This window comes from Trachypithecus francoisi, unplaced genomic scaffold, assembly GCF_009764315.1.
Source record: "Trachypithecus francoisi isolate TF-2019V2 unplaced genomic scaffold, Tfra_2.0 Lachesis_group1, whole genome shotgun sequence".
NCBI classification, from domain to species: Eukaryota; Metazoa; Chordata; class Mammalia; order Primates; family Cercopithecidae; genus Trachypithecus; species Trachypithecus francoisi.
In genome coordinates this window covers 147,601,483-147,618,863 of record NW_022681454.1, presented here as the reverse complement: position 1 = coordinate 147,618,863, position 17,381 = coordinate 147,601,483, and the positions used below count along the sequence as shown (strand labels likewise).

The 17,381-nt window shown below is 34.8% G+C and overlaps 1 protein-coding gene across 3 annotated transcripts in view; it reads left to right on the top strand.

Annotated features, from left to right (window-relative positions):
* Positions 1–17,381, top strand: part of LRBA (LPS responsive beige-like anchor protein) — a 787,299-nt gene that overhangs the window by 206,113 nt on the left and 563,805 nt on the right. For all 3 annotated transcript variants that reach the window (XM_033215458.1, XM_033215456.1, XM_033215457.1), the window contains exons 32-34: positions 2,980–3,058; positions 5,227–5,360; positions 12,877–12,938. In XM_033215458.1, the coding sequence (XP_033071349.1) occupies positions 2,980–3,058; positions 5,227–5,360; positions 12,877–12,938 (275 nt within the window). The remainder of the gene's footprint in view (positions 1–2,979; positions 3,059–5,226; positions 5,361–12,876; positions 12,939–17,381) is intronic.

Here is a 17,381-nt window from a genome sequence, read left to right as displayed (position 1 = left end):
CCAGGAGGAGGCGGAGGTTGCAGTGAGTCGAGATCGCGCCACTGCACTCCAGCCTGGGAGACAGCGAGACTCCATCTCAAAAAAAAAAAAAGTTTTCAAAAACTATCACCAGTAAAAAAAAAAACAGAAATATTTTATTAATCACTGGTAACAGTCAATGACCCACTGTGATTCGTTGATCATATTGTTGTCAAGAACTTAGAAAATTGCAGGTGTCATGTACCGAGTGTAATAAAGCCAATGGGTCTGTGAAGTACTTCACTGAGTGTTGTATATGATTTTAGGATTGGACCTGACTCTTAGAAGTGCCGGATACCAAAGGGTGAAAAAATGTTTTTCAACTTCGCTGGTCTTGCCCTCTAATTTGAAATTTGATTGTGAAAAATACAAAAATAGCAATATTTTTATGATGAAGTGTGAGTTGCTGTATATGCTTTTAAAAATTGTCACAATGGGCTGGTCATGGTGGCTCACGCCTATAACCCTGGCACTTTGGGAGGCCAAGGCCGAAGGATTGCTTGAGACCAAGAGTTCGAGACTAGCCTGGGCAACATAATGAGACTCTGTCTCTACAAAAAAAAAAAAAAAAATAGAAAAATAGACGAGTGTGGTGATATGCACCTATGTTTCCAGCTACTTGGGAGGCTGAGGCAGGAAGATGGCTTGAGTCCAGGAGTTGAAGGCTGCAGTGAGCTCTGATCACACCAATGCACTCCAGCCTGGGTGAGAGAGCAAGACCCTGTCTCAAAAAGAGAAAAATAAAAAATAATTGTCAGCATGATGAAGTGTGTGCTTTAGCTTCATTTTTAAACAAATCATTTTTAAGTGTCCTGACCACCAGTCACTTGGTTAGAGTTTTTAGGTACAGTTAGATCTCAGCTGAACAGGATGGTGAGGAAGGTAGGACTGTAAGCAATACAAAGCTTCCAGTATAAAGGAAAGTCAACTTTGATTATCAAGGGAATGGGAAAGGAAGTATGTTGTGGAAAAGAAAGATTAACTATAGTTAAATTCATTTTGTACTAGGAATGTGCTCACTCTAAGAGGTGGGCTCAGTAATCATCCAGAGGTTAATTGTGGAAGATTCCTGCATTGCCTGCTTTCCAAAAAAGGAACCAAGCTTGTTGGGGGGTAAAATTGTCTAGATTTTTGGATCCTTAGATTTGACTGAGACCTGGTAATCAGAACTGAGGGTTGTTGATCAAGTACTGCCTAAAAAACAAGCATGTTTCAGGAAAGCTCAAAATTGCCTCAGATCCTTGCTGTTTTTTCATCAGTTAAATCCACAGAACCTCTGATTAGGTCCTAGCTGTGCTTATCTATATCCAGAATTAACTTTATTTGCCTTACCAAAAAGAGCACGTTGAATCAGCATGCCTAGATACAATTGAAGTGAGCCTGAGGGAGTTCTGGGAGTGGTGTGAAGCAGAGGGAAGTGTTGTGTTGTGTGTGTTGTGTTGTATTGTAATTGTATTGTATTGTATTGTACTGTATTGTATTTTAAGACAGGGTCTTGCTTTGTCACCCAGGCTGGAGTGCAGTAGTGCAGTCTTGGCACATTTCAACCTCTGCTCTCTAGGCTCAAGTGATCCTGTCACCTCAGCTTCCCTAGTAGCTGGGACCACAGGCACACACAACCATGCCTGGCTACTTTTTTGTATTTTTAGTAGAGACAGGGCCTCGCCATGTTTCCCAGGCTAATCTTGAACTCCTGAGCTCAAGCAGTCCTCCTGTCTTGGCCTCCCAAAGTGTTGAGATTACTGGCATGAGCCACTGCACCTGGCCAAAATGGCAATTCTTCTTCTTCTTCTTTTTTTTTTTTTGATACAGAGTCTCACTTTCTCACCCAGGATGGAATACAGTGGTGTTTGATCAGTGGGAGCCCCTTCAAGCTGGCTTCAGTGTCCTTGTGACATAACCTATTATTCCTTGGACATATCCTATCATTCCTTGCTTTCTACACAGCATAACTAGATGTTTCAAACTCATTTGGTGCTTTTCTTCCACAGATCTCGAATCAGCCATTTCTTTCTTTTAGTGGAGTATAGTATTAAGAAACCAAGATTTGGACACCAAGTGTTAAGATGTTGCTGCTTCTGTGTCCTCTTAGTGGACAGAGCTAGAGGCGGTGTGTGTGTTTGTGTGTGTGTGTGTTTGTATATAAAAGTCTATAAAAATGTATACTGTCGTTCACATATTATTACCATCTCTCTATTGCAACCATGATTTCACATAGATATGAATTCTACAATTCTTAGTTTTCTCTTTTCCTTGAATTCCCTCCTCACACTGGCTCCAGTAACTTTCTGTGGGCCAACACAACCTCCAGCCTGATGCAGATGCTTTCCTTGATGTGTTTCTAATAACTTTTGGACTGAAAGATTCAACAATGTTTGGGAAAGAGGGCCCTTATTCTCTTTAAAGCATAGTGTTTTTGTATTTGCAGCATAATGGGAAAATAACTGATAATAGTTGTGATACAAGATGACAGATTCTCAGAGGTCTAGGCTTCTAACCCTGATTACATTTGTTGCTGCAGTTTAGTCCTTCAGTAGTGATTTGATAACTGAATAATGATAGTTTTCATGGTAATGGAGGTTTAAAGCTAAATTTGGAATGTAGGTGTTTCTGTGTTGTTGCTATATTAAAAAAATACTTTTACTTATCACTTTCTGTTGACACTTGGTGTTGAATAGAAGGAATTGTGAACCTTATTTCAGGAGTCAGGATTTACTTTTCCCTTGCTTTTTCAGCTCACAGTTAGAAAGATTGTTCTGGCATGATAATTGAACTCATAGCTGAGGTTTATATATGAAAGGATTTAGTTGTTAATTGTTAGATTTTAATGTTATCCAAATAGTAATGGACATAAAAATACATTATAATGCTTTTATTGACTGGTATAATGACATTCTTTTTATTTAAATCTTCATACCTAAAAGCAGAAAATTCCTATAGATGGTTATTTTTCTTTTATAGGCAGTAGATCATCTAATGCAAAATTGCCCTCGGTTCCAACAGTTGATTCAGTTTCACAAGACCCGGTTTCAAATATGAGGTATTTAAGCTACTAACTTGAATATTGTGATTCATACCTTTTGATGACTTTTTAAGCTATCTAGGTTTATTTTACTTCATTTCATTTCAATTCTTTCTTTCAACATATATGACATTTAGAGGCTTGGGAACATTTTAGAGGTTCATTTTCGTTTGAAAGATTATAAGATGTACAAGTCATTTCATGATATACAAGTCACTTCATGAGAAGTGACTATTTGTGTTAAAAAATAATTGCTGCATGCATAACAAATATTTACATAAGCTTATGACTTATGTTTCAAATGATTGCAAATTGAAAGTATGGAATTTGTTGTTTCTCCTCTATAAAATGCTGATGTAGGCCGGGCGCAGTGGCTCACGCTTGTAATTCCAGCACTTTGAGAGGCCAAGGCAGGCGGATTACTTGAGGTCAGGAATTCAAGACCAGCCTGGCCAACATGGTGAAAACCCATCTCTACTAAAAATATATTTAAAAAGTAGCCAGGTGTGGTGGTGAGCACCTGTAGTCCCAGCTACTCGGGAGGCTGAGGCAGGAGAATCACTTGAACCCGGGAGGCAGAGGTTGCAGTGAGCAGAGATCATGCCACTGCACTCCAACCTGGAGACAGAGAGAGACTCCATCTCAAAAAAAAAAAAAATGCTGGTATAAGTGGTAGCCAATCGGCCAAAGCCACAATGATACTGAATTGTAGATAGATTTTTATTGTCACTTACCTTGTTTAATTGGGTTTCATAGTTTAATTCTGAATGCTATGAGTGTATTTCCCACCACTGGAGTCTCAGTGGCCAGAGTCCTTGATTTTCTTTACCACAATTGGGAAATCCATTAGACACTACAAATGTAGGTACTTGAGTGCTTCGAGTGTGGCTAGTATTTACGATACTATTCAGGGATAACAAGTTCTATGAGTTGTGTAGAAGAAAATAGTATTTAGAGTAGTGCCTGTGAGGAGATGGTTATTCACAGCAAAATTTATATATGTTTGTGTTGATAGTTTCAGTAGCAACTGCTTTCTTGGTAGTACGAATAGGAGGTACTCCTAGTGTGAATAGTAGATAACTAGTGGCTCTTTATGTATACATTTAATTTGTAAGTTAGAAACTGAAGCTGTGGCCGGGCGCGGTGGCTCAAGCCTGTAATCCCAGCACTTTGGGAGGCCGAGACGGGCGGATCACGAGGTCAGGAGATCGAGACCATCCTGGCTAACACGGTGAAACCCCGTCTCTACTAAAAATACAAAAACTAGCCGGGCGAGGTGGCGGGCGCCTGTAGTCCCAGCTACTCGGGAGACTGAGGCAGGAGAATGGCGGGAACCCGGGAGGCGGAGCTTGCAGTGAGCTGAGATCCGGCCACTGCACTCCAGTCCGGGCGACAGAGCGAGACTCCGCCTCAAAAAAAAAAAAAAAAAGAAACTGAAGCTGTGGATATCTGTGAATTTTCTTAAATGCTGTGGACCTTAAAAACAAAAGTCATTAAATGTATCTGTGTATGTATATATGAATACATACATATATAATCACAAATATATATTAATATATTTTATATATTTGTGGCACATTTGCAACTATCTCAGTTTATTAATAAATTTAACGATCAACAAAATGATAGTTTTGTTATAATTTGCCTTTAAAGTATATTATTTTCAGGAGAAAAATAATTCACATCGCATTAGAAAGGGATTATTGACTTCAATAAAAAAGAACTGCTTTTTATAATTTATAAGCACTCAACATCTGTTGAGTCTGTACTATATGCTGTAACTGTGAATTTTAAAATGAAGTCATGGTTCTTGAACTCAATGTGCTAATGGTTTAGTGGTAAATAGAAAAATTTGTTGAAGACTTGATGAGAATTTATTTAGATTATGATGGGCCTAAAAACAAACTGCTCTTAACCGGCCAGGTGAGACTCCTAGTAAGTATTGATGCTTGGAGTGGTTGTTAACCAGGATGTTTGTTGGAGATTGTAGGGGCAAGCTAGATCAGGATAAAAACGAATATTTTTGGCAGAAGGACTGCTATACATAGCAGTAATGTCTCTTTAGGTGATTTTTAATTTTTTAATACAATTATATATATATCTATGGAAACACATCTTTATTTTCAAAACTAGAAAATTGATACAATCTGTTGAATAGTTCAAGTAACTTCATGTCTTTTCATTAGTATTACAGAGAGGCTTGAACATGCTTTGGAAAAGGCAGCTCCTCTCCTTCGTGAGATTTTTGTGGATTTTGCACCTTTTCTTTCTCGGACACTTTTGGGTAGCCATGGACAAGAACTACTTATAGAAGGAACAAGTAAGTGATTTTTCTTTATTTTATTTGTATGCATTTATATTTCAGGATTAAAAACTTACATGGATGATGAGATAACATGGAGTTTCATTGTTTACGTGTTGCCAGCCTTTGACAAGGTTTCTCATAGTCTGTGTCTTTTGAAGAAGGTGTCACGTGTCTATTATGTTGTAATTTTCAAGATTTTTATCAGTGATTTGGATGAAACATAGAATTATGTGTTGAACCAAAGAACTAAGACTTTTTTTTGATACATTAAAATTAACTTTGAGAGCAACAAATTGGAGAGACTAGTGTCACAGGATTTTACTTGAACTTAGATCCATATGAACAACAATGTATTGCTACATAAATAAGGAATACATTGTTATTAGTAGAATAATGTTTTAAAAATAGAGGTAACAGCATTTTACTCTATACTGCTTACATCATTGATAGATTACTGGGTCTCTTCTAGGTAATGTACTTTGAGATTGTCAAACTAGATAGCATGCTGAGGTAGGTTGCTGAGGGGATTGGAAACCATGCTATTTATGGAGTGGATGAGGAATAATGAGACCTTTCTTTTTTTTTGTTTGTTTGTTTTTGGCACATGGGGCATTGCCATGTAGTGAGTCCCTTCAAATATTAGAGAGAGAGAGACTTAACCAAGTGAAAGTAGATTTACCGTAAATTTCCTCGGAAAGCAGATAGTAGTTCAATAGAGGATAATTTCTTAATGAGTTTAAGAGTTTAACAGACTGACTTCAAAATACCAATCTTCATCTTCGTACCTAGGATTTAAGTAGTTTGAGATAGCTATATTTGTTTAAGATACCTATATTTGAGTTAAGATACCTATATATAGTTTCAGATATCTATATTTGAGTATTAACTGTGCAATATGAGCACTTCGTTTGACCCTTACAGTATCAGTAGGTAAGTATGAAGCTTTAGCTAGGAATTTCATCTCTTCTATAGATGTAAATGGAGTTGGTGATGAGTGATATTTTCATGCAGTCAAAAAGTAACAATGAATTTATTTGAAAAAGAAAGTTCAGGCCGGGCGCAGTGGCTCAAGCCTGTAATCCCAGCACTTTGGGAGGCCGAGACGGGCGGATCGCAAGGTCAGGAGATCGAGACCATCCTGGCTAACATGGTGAAACCCCGTCTCTATTAAAAAATACAAAAAGCTAGCCGGGCGAGGTGGCGGGTGCCTGTAGTCCCAGCTACTCGGGAGGCTGAGGCAGGAGAATGGTATAAACCCAGGAGGCAGAGCTTGCAGTGAGCTGAGATCCGGCCACTGCACTCCAGCCCGGGCAACAGAGCGAGACTCCGTCTCAAAAAAAAAAACAAAAACAAAAACAAAAAGTTCAGACTTTAGAAATACTTAAGTTTGGAATAGCAATTTCCTTAGATCTATTGAAGGATATAATTTATTTAGCTATGAACCATTTGATGAAGAAATGAATGACTTTTACTTATGAAATAATATAATTTGGAAAGAATTGAATTTTAAAAATTGAAGAGTCTATATTTCAGGGCTTTTCCCTAATTTATAGTTTCATATATGAAACTTTTTAAAAAAGTGGTGTAACAACTTATGAACTATGTTTAATTTTATTACAGTGAGTAAGATGTGTGTATTAAATATAGCTTCTCAGTATTGTAAGACATTGTTGCTTATTGGTCTTTGAATTTTATAACAGATAAGATAGGATCATATTAAATACCCAGAAGAATTAGGAATGGACACTTCTATATTCCCAAACAAAATTTAATTTAGAATCATTTTTTACCAATAAATTTTGGTAAAACTGTAAGAAGGAAGAAGGTGTACTATTGCTCATGTATAAACTTGAGCAGTGCATATTCATTGGATTATGTTCGTAAAGATAGCAAACAAATCTAAGAGTTCTTATGTGACTTACATATTTTATGTTGTAAGGAATGTTTTGGATTGTGGTTTCATGTACTGTAAAACAGAAAGGATTTAAAAAGAGGTGATTGTGCCATAGTACTGTACAAGCAGCATAATACTGTACAGAAAGCGTTAGTATAAATGGCAGGAGACTTTGGTTTTCATTCTGTCCTTGCCAGTGACTAGCTGTGTGACCAAACATTACAAAGCTTCTTAATCTTTAAAAAATATTCTTATGAGTTTTTTAGTTATAAAAATATTTTAATGAAAATTTCAAATTTTCACAAAGTAGGAAGCACAGTATCTATTAACTTATTACCAGCTGTCCAAACCATATTCATTTTTCCATAATTATTTGATATCTCTACTTCCCTTTATTTTGCTTTAGTATTTAAAACTATCTTAGATGTTATGTCATTCAACCCTTGAATACTTAATAGCATGTAAAAAAAAAAGTTTTCTTACATAATCACAATGCTGTTATTACACCTAATAATAGTAACAATAGTTTCTTAATCTCCTCTAATACCCAGGCCATATTTATCTTTAAGAAATACATATATATGTGTATATACAGATATATATGTGTATGTATATATGTGTATATACAGATATATATGTGTATGTATATGTGTATATGTGTGTGTGTATATATACACATATATACACACACATATGTATATGTATGTATAGATATACTTTTTTTTTTTTTTTTTTTAAGACAAAGTCTCACTGTGCCGCCCAGGCTGGAGTGCAGTGGTGTGATCTTGGCTCACTGCAACCTCTGCCTCCCGAGTTCAAGCGATTTTTGTGCCTTAGCCTCCCTAGTAGCCGGGACTACTAGCATATGCCACGAGACTGGCTAAATTTTGTATATTTTGTAGGGATGGTGTTTTGCCACATTGCCCAGGCTGATCTCAAACTCCTGAGCCCCAGCAATCCTCCGGCCTTGCCTCCCAAAGTGCTGGGATTACAGGCTTCAGCCACCGCGACTGGCCATATGCCCTGTATATTTTGAAGACTTAAAGTTAAAGCTTAAAGTTAAATTAGGTGTAATATTTCATATTACATCATGCCTGGAATCTCCTGTAACCTGATTGTCTCAATTGTAGTGATGTTAATTAACCCTCTTTTTCAAGTAGTTATAACCCTTTGTAAGGGTTAATTTTTCTAAAGAGACTTTCCGAAGGACAAAGAGAACACAAGCTTGAACATTTTAAATTATGTCTTACAATTATTATATGTGAGTTCACTGGATCCTTTTATAAATATGATTAATTATAGAGTCTTAGTGATCTTATTTTTTCTATATCTTGAAACATTTTGCTATTTCACTATTACATATCAGCTATTCTTTGCTGTGGACTAAAATTAAAAAAAACAAGAAACTCACGAATACTGGAATTGCGCATGGAGTGATGGTGGAAAAAAAATAATTACTCTTGTTTATTACCCTCTGTCATTGTATTGCTTTACCCCAAGTTTTGCATTGTGGTTTTTTTTGAGGCAGAGTCTCACTCCTACGCCCAGACTGGAGTGCAATGGTGTGATCATGGCTCACTGCAGCTTTGTCTTCCTGGGCTCAGGTGATCATCCCACCTCAGCCTCTCAAGTAGTTGGGACTACAGGTGCATGTCACCATGCCCGTCTAATTTTTTAAAAATTTTATTTATTTATTTATAGAGATGGGTTTTGCTGCATTACCCAGGCTGTTCTTGAACTTCTGGCCTCAAGTGATCCACCTGCTTCGGCCTCCCAAGATGTTGGGATTATAGGCATGAGCCACTGCACTCTGCCCGCACTGTGTTTTAAGAAAGTATAAACTTGCAGTCTCAATGGGGCCAAAACTTTTTTTGGGGTAGGCAAAAAATATCTTAGATATTACAATGGTTTGTGACCCTCCAAAGGGTCACAGTATCTCTGTACAGCATATGAACATGTTATTTAGCAGGAAGGACTTCATAGTGCTAAATTTTTGTGATAATTTGAGACAAGAACCTGGGCCATCCCATTTTTCTAAAAAGACATGTTCTTCTGTCTTGTGGGATGATTATGTACCACAGTTTACTTGATACAGTTTCTAAGTAGATAAATGCTAAAGGCAGGTGTGCATATAATGATGACTAGAAGGAAAAGTTTATATGGAAATAAAAAATTCAGTGGATTGATTTTTCTAAATGTTTGTAAATCTGAACAAGAAAATATTTTGTAAGTCTCAAGCAAAGAAGATGTCTGTCTTCTCTTTAACAAAAGTTTTAGTCATCCAATTTTTCCAAAATGTTGGATTTGATGATACAAATTCAGGAAGGGAAACCAGAATTTATGATAAGCTAGAGCCTATTAAACATGTATTTGAAATTTGGACTTAGTGTTTACAAGATGGATATGTTTCAGATTCATGATCAGCATTTAGTTTTATCTAAAAGATAATGCTCATTTGGAGTATATGTATATACCTTCAAAACCAGGAAAATACGGAGTAAAACTTCTTGAGTTTATTATCCTTAAATTCTTATTAAAATTTCTCATAATGTTTATTACCATCCTATTTTAAAAAATAAGATGACTTAAATATAAAAAACGAGAATTCTTATATTCCAGATAGTAAATAGTCATGACTGTGTTTTCATGGTATACTTGAGGATTTAGATAGATCGATGGGTTTAGATGGCACTGGCTTACTATCTGGTAAGTCATTTGATCCTTTCACTGAAGTGATATATCTGGGTGAGTCTCCACTGAAGAAATTGCAGTGGTCTTGGATCATAAAATCCCAGATTAGTGCAGATATAAAACTCTTGACTTGGCATCCCGAATTTGTCCTTTTAAAAAGACTAACATTTTCTGTCTTTGAAAAGCCAACCAAAAAATAATCAAACCAAACCCTATTATTCTACTGTTCTACTGAGAGTTTTAGAGAGGTCAGATTGTGAGCTGGTTCAAATCTGTAAGCTTGTAGTACTTCGTTTCTTTTGATTGAGACAGTAATAGGGTGTGTGTTTGTGGGTGTATAAAATGAAAATGATAGTTCTGGCAGTAACTTACAACTTGACCTTAAGGTTTTAGGACCTTCCTTTGGGTAATTCTTAGAGTATGACTGAATCTGAAGAGAGATCTACAGGTTTATTATTTGTTTTCTCGCACATGTGATGAGTGTCATCCATTGGCAAAAATTTAGGTCAAAAATAGAAGTGACGTAATTCTACATTTTGATGTTAAGTTCCTTGTTGGGGTTATCCTCTATTTCTTTGCTCCCAATGTTATTTTTGTGTTTACAGTACCAGTGTCCTTTAGACAGGGAGCTTAAGGTCTGTTATCAGGTCTCTCTTGTCTTCTGAAGCCTTTACTCATTCAGAATTGAACATACTCTCCACCCTGCCCTGCAATACATCTTCCACCACTCTCCTCCAAATTAATTGTTCAAACCAAACTATGAAATGTTATTTGACCTTTTACTAGCTTGGTCAGTGAATACATTTTTTCCTGAATATTCATATCTAACTGGAAAGTAGCTGTGAACCTTCTTCTGGTTTGTTAGCCTTTATTATTAGAAAATAAGACTGAAATAAATAAATAGAAATGTGTATGTATAACATTTTTCTTAAGAATATAGGTATATGGGCTGGGTATGGTGGCTCACACCTGTAATCCCAGCACTTTGGGAGGCCAAGGTGGGCGAATCACCTGAGGTCAGGAGTTTGAGACCAGCCTGGCCAACATGGTGAAACCCCGTCTCTACTAAAACTACAGAAATTAGCCGGGCGTGGTGGTGGGCACCTGTAATCCCAGCTACTTGGGTGCTGAGGCAGGAGAACTGGTTGAACCTGGGAGGTGGAGGTTGTGGTGAGCCAAGATCGTGCCATTGTACTCCAGCCTGGGTGACAGAGCGAGACAATGTCTCAAAAAAAAAAAATAAAAAATAAATATATATATATATAAATACATACACACACACACACACACACAGAGACACACACATATATACATATATGTATATGTATGAAATATGATAAGTGTGGTGAGAGGGACAAAGGAGCACCTATAAATCTCCCTAATTTTGGATAGCTCAAGGTCTTTTTTAAAAAATTACTGTTTTTCATTATCTGAATAGATATATAATAAAAGGGCCCATCAGGGCCCAATGGCAGGAATTCTAGTTTTTGTAGAATAAAGCAATAAGGATTGATGACCTAATAATAGAAAGATCCAAATTTACTTTCTGGAAATAATGGGCTTTGAAGTTGGAGCAAAACTGAACTTCTTTTATTATCTAGGTTAAATTTAAGGAAAAGAGGCAAGGTTTCAGACCAGCAGAGGGCTACACCTGCAGTAAGAGATGGAGTATTGCTTGCCTTTTATTTTGGCCTTGACAGCATTAGCCTGAGGAGCCATCCATGTTCATCTTAGCCCTACAGATATCACACTATAGTTAATAACTTGCTTCCTAATACAATATAGAGACATTCTATAGCTAATTTTCTTGCCAGTGCTGACACTGTTACCATCATTGCTATATTACATATTCTTTCAGACATTGAGAAAAATGGTTCTAACATTTTTTAAAAAGTGAAAGGGGTGAACAGCCCTTTTAACTTCAATGCTATTATAAGGCTAAAAAATGCCAACATGTGCTATCATTAGGTTGGAAGCATTAGTATTTAAACAGGGAAGGAGAAAGAACTAAAGAGAAAGATAAAGGGAATGGATAGGGTACCTGGAAGAGTTTTCATCGGGAGAAAAAAGAAGGTAATAGGGTGTTTAAGAGCCATCAGGAATTATTTTTAGATGTTATGCTCTGGAACCTAAGCCTGTGTTTGCCTAGAAAAATGTAGAATAAAAAAATTGTAATTTTTCTGATTATTAGTAATGCAATTTAATAATTTAGTCCCTTTAATTATTGGCATTGCTTTTTAAAGATACTAATTATAAAACGTTCTTTGAATGAACTACTTTATATTTTATTGGTAATTAAAACCAAAGACTTACTTTAGATAGGTATTAATTCTATAAAATATCCTTTCTAAAGATATTTTTGGTGAACCAAAATGAAACATAAAAGTAAATGAATTAATTTATAAGAAATCAAGAATATATAACAGACAACGGCTTGCATTTCTGTTAAGGTTTAGTGTGAGGTCAGAGGTCAAGGTACTAATAAGAGTGTTTGGGATGTCTGCTGCCATGAAACAAAATGGAAACTTGATTGATAGCTAGAGGGTTGAAGGGAGAGAGTGTGGTGGAGAAAGCAAAGGTCAGAGAGCCATTTCCCTTCTCTGCATGTATAATGATCAACTCTCTCCAAAACAAAATGTAGATGATATTGATCAATATGGCATATGTTGTGCACATTTCTATGAGTATTGTGAAATGTCGTTATATATGAAGTTGTAATAAATGTTTTAGTATTTTGAAAGCTGAAATGGAATACTTCACAAAAAATGGTGGTAGTTTTGAAGCCAGCTTTAAACTAACTATAGTGTACCTTATTTAATCATGTGATTAAATGTGTACTATTAATAGTTTGAAAAAATAATTTGAAAAAACAGTTTGGATGAAATTTTACCAAATCCTTATTTGTTTTCTTTATAACTTTTCTTTTTAAAATTCTCTTTAAAATAGGTCTGGTTTGCATGAAGTCTAGTAGTTCAGTTGTGGAATTGGTTATGCTACTGTGTTCTCAGGTGAGTGCCAAGAATAAATGTTGAATTAAAAGTAGATTCTCATATGAATTTATTTTCATGGGGGATTTTATATTTGCATTACTGAAATTTTTGCTATAATACAATTGTGAGTTTGCTGTTTTAAAATAATTTTAGTTGGATTGCTTCTTATTTTTGATACTTGCAGATAAGTTTGAAGCAAGTATGAGAGGAAGTGAGAAACAAAAGTTTTTAGAGTCACTTTAAAAGTGTCCAGATCAAATGATCGTGATACTTTCTTTGCTGTGTGTATTAAGGTTATAAAAACAGATTTATTTCTATATCTTGTGGAGTGCCATGCTCACTCCACTGGGAATCATGGGTTTACTTCCCTTTTGTGCAGAGGTTATAAAATGAGCGATAAATGATTTTGAATCCTTGTCATTGGTAATTATTTTTGACATGCACAGTAGATTTGGGAAAACATTAACAAAAAAGTGGCAGCTATCATAATAAGATGTAGAAAATAAATTCCTAAAAGCAAAATTACTTTCAGTGTTCCAAAACCTTGTACTTCATGTGGTAAAGTTTAATGATTTTTTAAAAAAAACTTATGTAAAAATCATATATCCTGCGAGGTTTTCTTTTCTGTTTTGCAATTAAACAGATGAATGTTTTTATTGAGAGTTTTCTTTGTAGTCTTTTAAAGTGATATCTTGCTGGTAGTAAATCCCCCCACTTAAAACTTTAAAATAGCCTTTTTTAATAGGAAAGGTATTGGTCTAGGGGTCAAGGGTTTTGACCCATTTCAAAACCTTTGACCTTCATTTACAACACTCATGGTTTACTTGCCTAACGAATAAGGATAATGCAAAATTAATGTTTCTTTGCATCGATTTATTTGTTTTAGTGCCTATATGCCAAATTTATTTAGACTGTGCTGATGGACATTTCATGAATATAAATTAAAGAATCATAGAAGGTGTGAAAAATCAATACTATGCATTGTCAGTAAGGTGCAATAAGAACAATTACTTCTAGAGATTACACCTAATGGATTTTTGTAATGAACTTGTGAGGAGTAGTTACTTAGTAGGCTTATTATTCTTAGATTCAGTGAGAATCATGTTTCTGTAATTTAATCATCTCATTTAGAAAACTCCATTTCTTCAAAAGCTGACTAGATAAAATTTCTCATTAAGTCATCTGATTAGAAATAATTGTTTCTTTCTTGGATAGAACTTGCCATATAGCATTCTTATGTCTACATGAAATTGCCCACACTTTAAAAGAGCACTCACTTTTGGTTTTGGATGTTTCCTTACAAGAATATAAATTTATTGTTCATAGTGATATAATTGTTTCATAGGTGAATTTTGACAGTGAAGTTTTACTTTCTAGTTTAGAAGAATTGAATGTATTTTTGGTACATGGAAGCTATTTCCAATATAGTATATTTCATATTTTAATGTCAGGAGCTGCAAAGATAAAGAATGACATGTTTTAATACGCCTGTTTATCATGTATGTCACAGTACTGTTTAATACTAATGCAATCAAATGAGTTATGAAGATCATGTAGTAGAGTAAGTTTCAAAAGTCAGAAATTGTCAAGGTTTTTGTGTGAATAAAATACATTATTGGGTATTTGAAGTCCTTAACATTTTTTGTGAGTTCTTCAAAAGTTCCATGGCATCTCTACAAGATGTAGCACAGTGTGAAAAATGATGTGAAAAATGAAGCTAGAATTAGCTCCAGATGTATACAGATTGTTCCGGGGTGATAATTACATTTTTCACTTTGAATTTTCCTAATTCAAAGAGGTCAACTTGGCAATCACAAAAGTGATTTATTTTGTTAAGAAGTGAACTGTCTTTTTCTACATGAAAGCTTAAGAGATATGAAATTGAATTTCAAGTCGACGTTTTACAGATCCTGGGTGGGGATGGCTTGAGTTTGATTGATAATTTTTTTTGGTCTGAGATAGGGTGGGAAGCAAAAGCTACCATCTTGCTAAAATTTTAATTAATTTTTTAAGAGGAGATGGAGAGGATTGAGTGACAAAGATCGAAAGATCAGGTCAAAAACTACTTTTTAATCACATAAATAATGGGATATGCTTATGAACTTAACATCTGCAAATTTGATTTAGAACTTTACAAATTAGTTGGTGTTAATTTCATGACAATCAGCCATGCTCTGATTATTTTTCTTGAATCCATTCAAAACTTATATTCTTTTTGTGTTATTTTTAATAGGGTGTTTAACTACATTTTATTGTAAAAGAGAATTTAGAGCCTAAATTTAAGAAATGAGGAAACGATCACATTTGGTTAGCTGACAATAAAACCAAACAGATCACTATATATTTTTTTCGACTTAGATTGTAGTTTTCAATGTCCACTCATTCACCAGTAGTTGATTAGGCACCATTTCATATTTAAGTCTATCGAAATGTTAGTATTGTTTAGGCAAAATGTTATTAATTAGAGTTGGAAACCTCTCATAATACTGAGCATTATATTTTTGAGTATAATTAATATATGAGGTTTGTAAAATTAGATTTATTCATCTGTTGAATCCCATGTAAAGTAATTCAAGAATGACTGAAGTTCCAAATATCAATTTAAATCCTCTTTATTTCTTAAAATAAAACTGCTTATATTCTTCAGGAAACTATGTTCTCTGATGCAGACACACAAAATTGAACAAGTTCTCAACTGTGTTTCAGGTGGTTTTTCACAAGCATGCAACTTATTTGTGTGCCAAATTTGTTGTATATGTGTATAAACCTGTTTTAAATATATATGAATTTAAAGAAAATGTTAAATGTGTTTCAAGTAATATTACTCCAGCATTATATAAAGTGTTTGTGTCTTGTTCATTTGACATTAATATCATTTTTGAAAGACTTGATGTTGCGTTCAAGGCCACTTTATAAAAGCGTTGCGTTGCTTGTCCTAATTCAGTCTGACATACATTCCAATAACACTACCTCCCTTCTTGGGTTTAAAGCTAAATTTATGACTGTGCATTGTGAAGTGCATCATTTAAAAATGGTTTCAACCCAAAACATCTAATAAATAAATAATGTGTATGGCTACTCAGTAGTAGACTTTGTAGACTAGAAATCATTCCATCGGATACTCAGCAGTCCACTATCGGAGAGGGCTGTCAGATAAATCTTGTGGTAGCTGCATTCATGTCCTGTAAATCACATATTATTGTCTGAGCCTTCTGCCAGGTCATCTATTCTTTTCCCATTTATCAGAAATGCATACAGTATATAGAAAAACTAGAAGCACCATATAGTCTGGACTGGCATCCTGTCTGAGTAATTAATTAGCAGCAAAGGTTAATTTAAAATTCTATTTTAGTCTGATTATTCTTCAAAAAATTTTTCAACAAAATATGTAGATTGTTGCTGTTTTGGGAAATATTTTCTTTACATGAAGGTAATGATGTGAGGTTTCGTCATTTTTGACTTGTGTTTCTTTCCGTACCTCTGAATTATTTTAAAATTATAATTTTATAATAAGAATGAGATAGTTCTTTTCTTATGATTATTTTATGTCAGTTTTATGTTTGAAATTTTTTTCCCTGATCTTTCGTAAAATGTTATTTTTTGTTCTTCTATACTTTTCTCTAATCCCAAGTTTCCATTTTGAGTGTATTTTTTCTGAATATATGATATTAATATTCTTTTTTATAGTTATGATGATTTTGTAGATGAATATTTTCAGTATGAGAAGATTATTAAAACACTTCTCTTCCACCACCCCCAAAAAACGCAAACCAGCTCTATACATGGCGCAAAAGGGTCCTTTACCGTTAGGCCTCTCTTAATGCCTGTACCTCATTTCTTACCATTTATTCTCAAGCCATGCTGAACTATTTAAAGATACCCAAATATGCCATTGTATTTCTGTGTCTTGGTACATGCTTTTTCTTTCCCTAAACTGCCCCTCTTTCTAACTTGGTGACTTTTGTTAGCCGTTGCTTGTCATTCAGCGCTTAGCTTAATTATCTCATTCTCTGAGTATCATATCTATAGTTGATATCTTTTTGTCTTAATTTTAGCACCCATTATAGAATTTACCACAAATTGTAAGTATAAGTATGCTAATTGGTTTACTTGTTTATTGTTAGTATAACTCTTTGTTTTCTAGACTCTTATGAATCTAACAGTTATTTACGCCTTGTCCATTAATGTATTTCTGGTACCTAGCACATTGTGGCTTAGTGAATATTATGGAAAAAATGAATCAGTTAGCTAGCTCCTAGATAAATTACAGTCTCTTCTGGAAAGTTTTCCTTTAATCCTCTCTTAACTACAAGTGTATGCCTAAATGAGGTATTGTGCAGAACACTTACCCATACTATCTTAATTTCATTCTATATTTAAGTTGCCTGTTGTTTTCCTTTCTCTTCCATGTAGACTGCAAATTTCTTGAAGACAAGCACTGTTTTTTTTTTTTTCTGTTGT